The sequence below is a fragment of the Argentina silus genome (assembly GCF_951799395.1).
Source record: "Argentina silus genome assembly, chromosome: 1".
NCBI lineage: Eukaryota > Metazoa > Chordata > Actinopteri > Argentiniformes > Argentinidae > Argentina > Argentina silus.
In genome coordinates this window covers 26,695,461-26,707,771 of record NC_139655.1, presented here as the reverse complement: position 1 = coordinate 26,707,771, position 12,311 = coordinate 26,695,461, and the positions used below count along the sequence as shown (strand labels likewise).

The 12,311-nt window shown below is 41.7% G+C and overlaps 1 protein-coding gene across 1 annotated transcript in view; it reads left to right on the top strand.

The window, feature by feature from the left end:
- The window catches only part of mpdz (multiple PDZ domain crumbs cell polarity complex component), a gene marked incomplete at its 5' end in the record, with an annotated part of 37,023 nt that overhangs the window by 18,422 nt on the left and 6,290 nt on the right, over positions 1-12,311 (top strand). The window contains 18 exons of the mRNA XM_083680325.1: positions 34-232; positions 1,272-1,313; positions 2,620-2,718; positions 3,089-3,184; positions 3,682-3,859; positions 4,174-4,284; positions 5,783-5,881; positions 6,670-6,732; positions 7,354-7,425; positions 8,240-8,396; positions 8,745-8,941; positions 9,152-9,243; positions 9,935-10,010; positions 10,281-10,361; positions 10,968-11,057; positions 11,165-11,239; positions 11,538-11,688; positions 11,954-12,099. Of these exons, the coding sequence (XP_083536451.1) occupies positions 34-232; positions 1,272-1,313; positions 2,620-2,718; positions 3,089-3,184; positions 3,682-3,859; positions 4,174-4,284; positions 5,783-5,881; positions 6,670-6,732; positions 7,354-7,425; positions 8,240-8,396; positions 8,745-8,941; positions 9,152-9,243; positions 9,935-10,010; positions 10,281-10,361; positions 10,968-11,057; positions 11,165-11,239; positions 11,538-11,688; positions 11,954-12,099 (2,024 nt within the window). The remainder of the gene's footprint in view (positions 1-33; positions 233-1,271; positions 1,314-2,619; positions 2,719-3,088; positions 3,185-3,681; positions 3,860-4,173; positions 4,285-5,782; positions 5,882-6,669; positions 6,733-7,353; positions 7,426-8,239; positions 8,397-8,744; positions 8,942-9,151; positions 9,244-9,934; positions 10,011-10,280; positions 10,362-10,967; positions 11,058-11,164; positions 11,240-11,537; positions 11,689-11,953; positions 12,100-12,311) is intronic.

The following is a 12,311-nucleotide window of genomic DNA, read 5'->3' as shown; positions in this document are numbered from 1 at the left end:
GAGTTTAAGAAAATCTGTGTGTCGACCCTGCAGGGATGACAGTAAGTGCTATCAAGGACGGTTTGGGGATGCACATCCGTAGCATCATCCATGGTGGCTCTATTAGCCGTGACGGCCGTCTGGGAGTTGGGGACCTGATCCTGGCCATCAATGGGGAGCCCACTGCCAGCCTGTCCAACGCCCAGGCCCGTGCCATGCTGCGGAGACACTCCCTCATTGGGCCAGATCTGGGGTAAGAGATCAGGACCACACAATAATTTGATCCCTGACCGTATCATACATTTGATCCATTCCATGCCTACATGAAACCCACTGACTATAATGTACTGTGCATATTGTCACAGACATACAGACCACACCAAACACATATAATATTATTTATACCTACCCAAAGCCCAATCCACACTCAGAGAAGATGAGGCTGAACTTGAAGGGACTAAAATTCAAAATGTTATAAAAAAACTCACCATACACACAAGTATAAACATTTAGCTCTCTACACACTAAAAGTAGGCGTATCTTGATCAATGGTGGTTTCTTGCTTTTATGAAATGTGAATGATGTGGCAGCCTTTTCTATTGGTGTAAACCTATGATCAAGTGAAGCAATAAGCTTCCCACTGTATACTGTAGTATTTGAGTAAATTGCTCAAAGCTATTAGATCTGCACCTCTCACAGAAACATTTAATTCTCCTCTCTTTTGTCACCTGTCTCATCAATATACTTTTAGTTGAACTGAACTGAGGTCACTAATTAACAAGCCTCACAAACAACACATGGTAATACATCATGTAGTAAATGTTGTAATGTTGTAGAATACTTTTAATTGAACTCACAGTTTTCTTTTAACAAAATCATCAATAGTGTAAAAATGTCACTGAAATGATGTGAGTTTTAGTGCAACATAATGTCACTTCATAGGTTGTGCCATCAAAAGCAAGCAGTTTGTATTACAGTGCTGTTTATATACACCAACTGAATATGCATGAAAACATGAGTTTATTTGATAAGTCATAATCAAAATAATTCTCCATACTTTGTTTTTACTATAATGTGTCCTCAAAGTGGACTGAACTAGCAGACAGCCAATAGTGACATTTGAACATCTCACTAATGCCTTTGATTTTATACATTTCCATCTTTCTATACATTTGAGGGAAGCTACATTAAAGGCTGGTGTGACATTTAATCTGGTATCTCATAAGGACTGCTTGCGACGCAAAATTGTCAGTATATTAGCCACAGTGCATAAAATACTCTTCACGTTCTAGATCTGCTTGTGCACCAGAGGACGATCTGTGCCCCTTTTATGTGTGAGTATTGCTAACTCCCACGCTGATGGTGTGCAACCAAAATCTGCCATTATTCTTTCATCTCTGTCCACATTGTGTGTGCATCCAGGCCCCATTGCCAGTCTTTTGTAGTGGGTTTATCCAGATCAATACATACCAGTTCCAACACATATGTACATGTACATCACCATCCCGAGTCGGATCGGACACATTTAAGTTATTTTGTTCTTTTCATGTGATCAAAATGGAGTGAACCCCATAAATCCAGCTGTCACATCGATTCATTGGTATGGTGGTATCACAATTTCCAAAGTGTATTTATGTGCAAAGGTAGTCAACACACACATTATATATAGTATATCTGGATAAAGCTCTCACTGGACTGCACTAATGCATCACTAACCATGGTCTTCTACATGTGTTTAACTCTTCTGACATACTTTTCTGTGACTACGTGGCTTGCAGGTCCATGTTGTTTTGTTTGGTACCCATCCCATCACTCACTAATTCACTTATTCTCTCCTTGTCTGTCTTTAAGGTATTTGAATCAAGTTATTGTGAATCAAGTTTGTCTGTGTCTGCATGTCATAATGTTCAAATAAGAATGGATTCATCACCATTAGATCTGTCATCTTCACTCAAATATATATTTGCTTGAAATAGGGCCTCCTAAACTGGACCTCTGCTCATTTCTACTTTCCTTCAATTTAATTCTTAATATTTTTGGAACGTCACACTACTCCAAAGAATTAAGAATGAATGTTCCCTCAAATCCAATGACATATTTTGGGAAATATTCACCACTCATTCGATTCGAGCAAACTTTACTGGCTCAGACATTTATGAACGACGCATCTGTGTTTTAATAGTTATACAGAAAGATCTATACATTATTCATTGACGACTCACCTTGGGCTCTTGATAGGCAGAATGCATTGCCTGGAAAATATACTGAGTTCAATTCTCCTGCAATCTTGTGGACACAATTGGATGAGGAGCAGAAAGACAGTCGAGCTCCTGCATGTAGATTAGACAGCTATGAATAAATAAACGGCTCTTTGTAAAAGACCCTTCTCTGTCATATCTGGTTACAGCCCCAACGCTGATACTTTGTTAAACGGTCTTGCTGTTACTAATGATGAATACTGACATGCTGGCACACAACTAATTTTTTATATATTAATTGATAGTATATCAATATTTTGGGTATACAGTCTGTTTGCAGTGATGATGACAAATCTTATGGCCAAAGTGTTGTCAGGAGAAGTGTGTGGAGACTCATTGGTGGTCTCTATGTGTATGCCTGTGTGTGTGCGTGTGTTCACAGCATCACCTATATCCCTGCCGAGTATCTGGAAGAGTACAAGGTTAGCCTTGGGCAGCAGGTCAAGGATGACATCTTTTCTAACGTGTCCTCAGCTCCAAAGTAAGTCTAACCTGGTCCGTTCTACATCCTTCCCTAAAGAAAATTAGCTATAATTAGAGTACATTGTGCTATTTTATATTTGTCTAAGGGCCTAGAGTAGTCTAGTTATGTGGTTAACTCTGGGCCCCAGACTTTGTCAACAGGGCGAAGCATGTCAATACTCTTTTTGGGTTGCTTTTACATACTACTGTATATGTCCTTGCTAAACTTACACAAGGTTTAGACTTTAAGCGTGGTCATACAACCTTGTTGTGTGGAAATGAAATGGCCGTCAATGACAATATGAAAAAGTGTCAACACAGTCAAAACAAACTAATAAAATGAATTAGTTTGACAAAGTCTGCTGTTGTTTTTGCTTTTGTTACTTTAGAAGAGGAGTCCCCGAACTCCCGGAGCGTGAGGATGGAGAGGGAGAGGAGAGCGAGCTCCAGAGCACCACCTACAGTAACTGGAATCAGCCCAGGAAGTGAGTAGGAAGTGAGATAGGAAATGGGTAATACAAATCTAGGAAGTGTGTACTACATCCAGTGGTGGAAAGAGTACTGAAATATCCTACTCAAGTAGAAGTACTGTTACTTCAGTGACATTTTACTCAAGTAAAAAACTTAAGTAAGTGTAAAAAAGTAGTTTAATAAAAAGTACTCAAGGAAAAGTAATTTGCGTTGGATTTCATCATCAAATTAAATCTTATGACTGTCCATCGTTCAGATTTTGTGTACAGTTTAATTTAATTGGGCTCTTTAGGCGCAGCGTTCACTGTTGAATATGATTGGGCACACTGAGTGCAGTTTTGTAATTCGTTACTCTACAGGAGTGTGCTGCTTTAGTCCTAGAGACCCCCAGGGTGTGCAGGCTGTCTTTTCTAGCCCAGCACTACTTTCTCTGACTGAAATAAAATGGGCTAGGTAGTGGAACTGGATTCATCCTTTTAAATCTTTAAAAAATCATTGGTGCCACCTGCAGAGTTGAGCTCCAAAGAGAAGCAGGCAAGTCTCTTGGCATCAGCATCGTTGGGGGCAGAGGGATGGGCAGCCGCCTCAGTAATGGAGAGGTGATGAGGGGCATCTTCATCAAGCACATCCTGGAGGACAGCCCTGCCGGTCGCGACGGCACTCTGAAGACTGGCGACAGGATCGTAGAGGTACAGCATTTTGCAGGCCCCAATTCAACTACTACTAGCCTATCATATTATGCAGATATTAGTGAACCTGCACAGGGGCATATCACTGATTGTAGGTGCAGTGGCTGGTTTAGACAGTGGAGCGAGACAGTGGAGCTAGATCACAATAGTGCCTACACTATCACCAAGTGCCTGAAACTCTGCCAAAATACGGTTTACAGCAAAAGGATACAACATTCAGCCTGTGAGATGATATAGCTTTATGTAGATGCTTAATGTTATTTTGCTACTGTTACCCTTTTGGACCTTTTCAATTGTGTCTGCGTATCTTCCAGGTGGACGGTGTGGACTTGAGAGATGCCAGTCATGAGCAGGCCGTTGAGGCCATCCGCAGGGCTGGAAACCCTGTCGGCTTCCTGGTCCAGAGTATCGTCCACAGGCCCAGGGTGAGCCTAGTTTACCTCCATGTGTTAGCATGTTAGAGGAGTGACTAAAGTCTTTGACAAAATGTCTTGAATCCCTACTCTCAAGCTAAGCTGTCCCTACACAGAAACAGCCCCTAGTCCCTTTGCCATAAATACTTGTGCAGATCTGAATCGATTTGATAAGTAAGATGATTGTAGTTCCACCTTGTCCTTTTATAGGTATATGCATTTGTGTCTTGAGAGTGAAGTCAAGGGGTAGTTTCTGAACAGTGCTGTTATCACAGTAAACATAAGACTAATTTAATAATGTCAAGGCTTTTTTTTCAGTTGTTAGGCTGCAAACACATCCTGTTTATAGGAAAGAGTTCTGTAGTTAAAGTGCATAACAAGCTACAAATCTCCAAAAGTATGACAAGCTATTAGGGTGCTTTCAAACTAAAATGGATACAAAGCACAGATGACAAGGATAGTAAAAAAAAAAGTACTACTTTCCTTGCCAATAGTTGTCCACAGAGCGTGGTGGAGGGCACTAGGCTGAGAGAAACAGTGTTGCTTACATGTTGTTGATTGAAGGACACCTAGATAAGCATTCAATTGCATTTACTTGTGGCTGAGTTACACCTCTGCATAGATCTCATTATCATATAAATCATTCTATTGGCTGTGTTTTTTGATGAATCATTTTCTCTGGTTTTAAAGCGCCCTTAGGCTTCAAGAGCATGACTAACTCGTACCCTGCTGAAGCTGCTGCTGGCTTTGCAATAGGTCTTGAAATATTTACAACCATTTTAGGCATGCTATGCTCTCCTGCAACCTTTCCACAACCTTCCACTAACCATTCAAGCATCCACCTCTTCCCTTCCATCTCTCAGCCTGACTCAATCTATAGCCCTGCTTCATCACCAGTCATAGAGAAATACAGCATCACTTTAACACGCTTTCCTCATCATATGTGCCAGGTAATCTCTCTCTCTCTTTCTCTCTCTTTCTCTAACTCTTTGCACATCAGTAGAGTCTAGAATACACACGTTGTCCAGAACACATGCACAGTGTGCACAGAAAGAGATGCAGGCAATGTGGAATCGGAGTACGACTGGGAAACAGTGGCCACATTGTTTAATTGTTCCAAAGATCAAGTGCTCAGGGCAGGTCTGTAATGCCCTTTTAAATTGAGCCACTGGGGCCCACCTACCCACTATAATGATACATCCTTGCTGTTTCCCCTTTAATGCCATCATCTCTTTTCTTGAGAGAGGTAAATAATCTAAATGTAGTCTTGGGGATTCTTTGAAACATTTAATTTGACTTTTTCAGAGAAAGAGCTCTGCTTTGATTATTTAGGAATGTGTGTCCTCAAGGACTTTCATTACGAGTTGCTCATTTGAATAATTCCGGAGGTTTTTCTGTCCTCCCTTTTCCTATTTTTTCCTGACCAACCTCAGATTAAATTTTGTCAAGGCTCTACCATCGTGTTTAATATCCTTCAAATTGTCAGCTTTTGACCCTGTCTTGCTTTTAGAAGCCGCTCCTGCCCTTTCTGCAGCTAAACACCCAACCCGGGTCAGCTCCCTGCTCCACTAATCACACCTCATCCTGCTTATTACCTTCTCAGCTCCAGGTTAGAGTTCCTGCACCTTTGTGTGTGTGTGTGTGTGTGTGTCTATGTATGTCTATCTGAATGTCTGTGCCTGGGGGGAGGTTTGTATATGCCTTTCAAGGTTTTTTTCCTATGAGTGCTGTGAATGTGTGCGTATCTCAGTGTGTTTATCTGTGCATGAGGCTTTACAGTGTTTTGTGCTTTCCTTGTCCTCCTCTTCCCACCTGCAGTGCCCAAGGTTTGCTTTTTTAAATTAGCAATGCTCATTGACTCTATTCATCAATTTGAGCTCAAGGGAAAGTTAAAGAAGAGGAGAAACTGAAAGCAAACTAAAGTAATTATGTCCAGCACCATAAACAACAAGATCTACTGCATACCGCCAATGTGGTTGCAGGCTGGCAGGCGGAATATTTTAGGTCTGCTCCTGGGTGACAAGTGGAATATGAGGCTGCCCATGTCACTGACCACTGCATCATTATTGGTCCCCAATCTGCATGACCACTGTAACCAAGGACAGTTCATCCATACTCTGGTGTAGCCAAGCCTTTAGAACCACAAGTCATGAAAAGCCCAACTAAAGTTTTTTGGGGAAATTCTTCTGCTTTTCCAGTCAAACCAACCTGATGCAAATGATACCATTTGATACCATTTAGCATGCAAATGATACCATTTGACTACATACGGCTCAAAGCTGTTATGTTATGATGTTAGACTTCCAAGCTATATTCACACATTTCAAGATACTTTATGACATTGAGGCTCTGCTGATATGAATATTTGAAGACTGCCATCCCTCTTGTACATGGCAGTCATCAACCACGGACACCAAGGAGGAGAGAGCAGCAGCCATCGCGAGGGCCCATAGTGACAAGGTCAGTATTTCTATATAACTTCCACCCATGACCTCTGTAACATGTTGTTGTATTGCTATAGAAGTATAATGCTCTATTACTGGAGGGCTCTGTAAACGACACAGCACTTTTTCCTCCAGTGCTTCGACTCTATTAATAGGTTCCCTCTATACAAATGTGTCACCTTTGTTGCCCAGTAAACAATACTACAGTTACTGAGGAAAGGAAAATTGTAGAACATAAAAAAAAGAAGAACAAAATAATACTACTACTAGCTCTCAAGATGAACACATGAGATCAAACTCCTCATGCAGACAGCCCTTCAAGAATAGAGATTTAAATACTTAGCATAAATCATACTATTTGTAGAACTGTATATGAGACAATTCACTCATTCTCTATCATATAACAGTCTCTATGTTGTCATAGGAGTAAACATGACATTGCAGTAGCTTATGGAAAATCATGAAATATTCATGCCACATATTTGAAATAGGCCTGTCATACCTACTGTATGACATGGTGTAAAGTAGCAATGGTGAGAAAGGGTCTGAGTGAAGCAGTAGATCGACCATTATGATGTCCCGTCGTAACCCTGTAGTGTCTCACTGAATGTCACTGATGTTTCTCTATTCTCTGTAGGAGGTTGAGAGTCACAGTAGACTTTTCCTACGCCTCTCCCCAACTAACCCTTTCACTCCTACACCGTTTAAGGTTTGTGGGTCTTTGTGTTGTTGTGCTTTTCACCCTTTATTTCCATGTACAGTTGTGCTGCTGTGCTACAGAATATACTGTTTGACAACAGTACAGTATTTTCCATATGTGTTAACATAACGATGTCCACATGTACTCCATGTCTTCCATATACTGTGTTTTGTATATGCCATACATGCATACATGCTTTCCTAACACCTTTCCTAATACCTTTCCTAACACCTTTCCCGCTGTACTTCTCTGAATCCTTTCTGCTTATCCTTGCTTACTGGTAGCATCATCAACACCAAAGTTGGAATTTTGCTAATTGCTTCGCAAAATATGAAAATTACCCATTTTAATTCCTCATGAAAATGTCACATTTTTGATTCTTGGCTTTAAAAAGAAAGAAAAATCTATGCAATTGAATCTGGAGATTTCTGTTTTATAGTTATTATTACGATTATTATGATTATTGTTATTATTAATAAGATAATCAAAAGCATGCTTTCGATTGATGCTGTTGCACTTGGTTCTAAAGGTAAGTGTCCATTTGAATGTTATCAGATGGACTGTTGGATCATTTGACTTCAGTGAAACTTAAAGTAATTGTGTCAATGACTGCTCTCGGAACTCATGACATGCATTAAAATGCTTTGATAAAAGTAAACATTGCTCATACAGCATCAAGAGAAGAGAGTAAACTTCTAAAGTATTGTGCCATGCAACATAACAGCTCAGGTTTAACTTAAACCCCTATTCAAAACCTAATAGGCTATATGCCTTTGTTTGACACCACATCACCTATTTTCTGGATGCCAATGATGTGGGACAGCCACCTAAAAAGGAGGCAGGAAAGGTTTCCCCCACCACCCTTGTCCTCTCCCTCCCTATGGTGCCCCATGTGGGGGAAACGGACACGGATACCCTGACAGAGATTCCAGACAGACCAGCTGAGATGGAAGAGGAGGATGAGTTCGGTTACAGCTGGAGTGAGTCCAACCCTTTACCTCTATGAGCACAGATCTATGATCAGCTTACCCACCCCCAATTCTCACACTAATGATTTGGGGGAAAATAAGAAGAACTGGCCTTAGATCAGATCATTTTTCTGTCTGTCTTCTCAGGTCACAATGAGTAACAGTACTTCCTCTTGGCTTGCCTTCTACTATGTTGTACCTACCACCTAGCTGCCAATAGAGGGCCTCCACATTGCAGTTTTGAGTGGCCTGATTTGTACATTCATACTGTAGATATGACTGGTATCTATTCTAACTCTATTCTAACTCTATTGTCTAGCATCTATTCTCACTCTATTATAATGACTTTGTTGTCTCCAGAGAAAATCATCCAGCGCTATGGTAGCCTCCCGGGGGTTCTACACATGATTGAGTTGGAGAAGGGCAAGACTGGCCTAGGTCTCAGTCTGGCAGGCAACCGTGACCGCTCCCGTATGAGTGTGTTTGTGGTCGGGATCGACCCCAGTGGGGCTGCTGGCAAGGACGGTCGCATTGTGGTTGGGGATGAACTGCTCGAGGTGAGGTGATTTGGGTGATCAACACTGAGGAGTTGATACCTGTTTCATTTCACTTTGCTGATCAGAGAAACATAACTTGATTTGTTTTTCCTCTCTGATTTGATATTGAGCTTTATGTTGTGTGTTTTAAATCACCAATGTTATCTGGGGTTGGGTTGAATGAAATATCATGTGAACATAATGTTAAGATGATTTTCTGTTCTCCATTAGATCAATGGGCAGATTCTTTATGGCCGGAGTCACCAAAATGCCTCCTCCATCATCAAAAGTGTCCCATCGAAGGTCAAGATCATCTTTATCAGGTACATGGTAAAAAAAATAGAGATTCTCCCTCTATACCAGTACTGCCCGTCCCCCCTCTAGAGAGCCATATATCTCGAATATTTCAACCTGATGCATTGCTATTAAAAGCCCAGTAGAGGGAGCTGTTCAGTTTCCAAAGACCATCATTATATCCAAACTGACACACGTTAAGACTCAGGGAACATCGGTCCAAAGTGGCTTCCTCCCTTTGTCTCATTTACTATATCTAAGCCAATGTGATTGAAAGTAAATTCCCAAAACACTGGTCCTGTGTTTACAGAGCAAAGGGAGATGAGGAGAGGAGACACATTAGACTATTGAGATGCACCAATAGTATCATCTGGCTGAAGCACATATAATCAGGCCCACAAAATCACATTCATGCATTTAGTCACATTGATATTCACTGAGCCCCTCAGACAGCACAGTCTCTAGAAACACATCTGAAGACAAATTCACTAACATTCCCACTGATTCCTTCAACTATATTGTCTTGATGATTCAAAGACAGACACAATGCCCTCAGCTATTCATCTGAGTCGTGACCCTGAACAGGAACACTCTACTGACACCCTGAATTAGACTATAGTTCACAGACATATGATTCATATGAGTTATGGTTTTCAGACAGAGACCAGGGTGTCATGAAGCAGTGAGTAGTGATTTACTTGAGTTATGACTGTTGGACAGGAACACAGACGCTCTCAACCAGATGGCTGTGGGACCAGTATGGGAGCATGGAGACACACTGGAGCCCCAGACAGAGGTAAACACACAGACAGACACACACACACACACAGACACAGCTGGTCAATTGTTTTTGAAGTCCTCATGTTGTAGTGAGGGATTGATACTGTAGCTGCCTATTTATTGTCTATTTATTGTCTCTGCTGTCTATTTATTGTCTCTGTTTATCCTTTGTGTGCATAAACACCGTCTCTTATTGAAAATGTTTCTAGTTTGTAGCTATACAATGACTGAATGTGCTCTCATTTTCTACTGTCATTGCACTGTTGTATAATTGATTCTTTCACAGCTGGAAACATGTGCTTCCATTCCACCCTCGGCGATTGATGTCGACATGTTCAAATATGTGCAGCACGTCATACTGCTGAAGGTGAGACACAAGACACTCCACTGCCCCGCTGAGCTATGAGTTACATAACTGCAGCACACTCTAGCAAAGGCTGAGGGTCTGTTATTGATGAGATCACACAATAAAGGCAAAGGAGATAGGGAGAGAGAATGGGAGAGGGATGAGAGGAGCATAGTTTGAAAGAGAGAGAACGATAGATGGGGGGTGATAGAGAGATGGGGGGGGGGGGACAGGAACACGTTTAATGGAGTGCTGAGAAGGTAAAACACCTGGATGGGAGTGCCAGCCTCTGTCTATCCACATGTTTTATTATGTAATAGATGTTGAGGGTATGAAGGCAACATCTGGTGGGGCTGTGGATCCAGAGACATGTCTGTCTGTAACTTCCTCTCACTGGAACAAAATGCTGGGTAGAGTTTGCTGAGTAAATGTGATACTAGCTGACAAAGGCATTCTTGGTCCTTGCTTCAAAACGTCAACAAAGATTCAATTTGTGGTTTTCAAATGAGCGCATTCCTGAACTATGACAAGTCAAACTAAAGTTTCCCATGCTTTTTGCAACACACTACTGTTCAATTGTGGTTGATGGGGAAGGCTTGGAATGAATGTATTCATTTCTGCCATCAGGAGGATGGTGGATTAGGCATCACCTTCAGTGAGGACACCAAGAATGGAGTTGTGATTGAGAGAATAACTGAACAAGGGCCAGCAGGAAAAGTATGTACCCAGTAACACTTCTGTAAATGATACTGGATATGATATTCAGTGTTGATTGCATGGTGACAGTGAACATTTTCTAACAGCAGCTCTGCATTATAATGCAGGATGGCTGCATAAAGGCTGGGGACAAACTCCTGGCAGTGGACGATGAGCCAGTGGTGGGATACCCTGTAGAGAAGGTACCATCTGTCTCTGAAGACCGCCTTCTTACTGTATTACTCATGGGGTTGCACTCTCATGTAACACCAGAGCATTTTCTACCACTCTGTAAGAGGAAGAAACGTGTACCTTAAATGTAAAGTCTATGGTATGTAATGTTATTGTCTAATGTTAAAAGCATGATCCTGACTTGTAAGGTAATCAAGCAAACATTTGTAATGCTACCTCTGAGCCAAGTCTCCCTTTCTAAATGGATTTTAATGGACTTGCCTAATTGAATATGAACAAATTAAATGAATAATATTCGGTACATCTCAGGTCCACTCTCTACTGAGGCGGGCTAAAGGCTCGGTGAAGCTGACCATCTGTACAGATGAATCAGTTACGGACGGAACCGTCACCAGCCTACCAAGCATCTCTAGCATATCCACGGCCACCCTGGGCCAGTCAGAGTCAGAGCCAATCAAGGGTAAGTTGGCAGCCTGCGTCATCTCTTTGATCTAGCCAGACAAGAGTTTCAGCATGTGTTTGATCAGAATTATATGGTTAGAGTTTTACCCAGCTTTGTTACAGTAATTCGTCTTTGACCATAGACTTTAAAGTAGCTATTCATTCACATGAGAAAAGTGAATCAGATATCTGAAGCTTGGTGGCTTCCACAGTGTCCTTGTAGATTCTCGTGTGAAGGGGTTCTGCCTACTTTGATCCTTTCATCACAACTCATGATCTCATAGGCTCAAGTCGCCCATCCACCCCTGCTACCCTGGCCTCCGACCCAGTGACCTGTCCCATCATCCCCGGCTGTGAGACCACCATAGACATCTCCAAGGGCCGTACAGGCCTGGGCCTCAGCATCGTGGGGGGCTGTGATACTCTACTGGTAGGGACAAAACTACTCCTTTTGTCATTTCGCTACATCAAAGAAACACTGGTACTTTGAACTTAGGGCTCTATTTTCAGCCAGCGCAAAACGGACGCAAGTCCAAGCGCAGGCGTATTGAAAAGAAATTGTTTATGCCATTCAAATATAGCAAGCGTCCTTGTCTCATCTTCAATTATCAAATACGTTTTCTCTGAGGGTTGCTAAAGGAT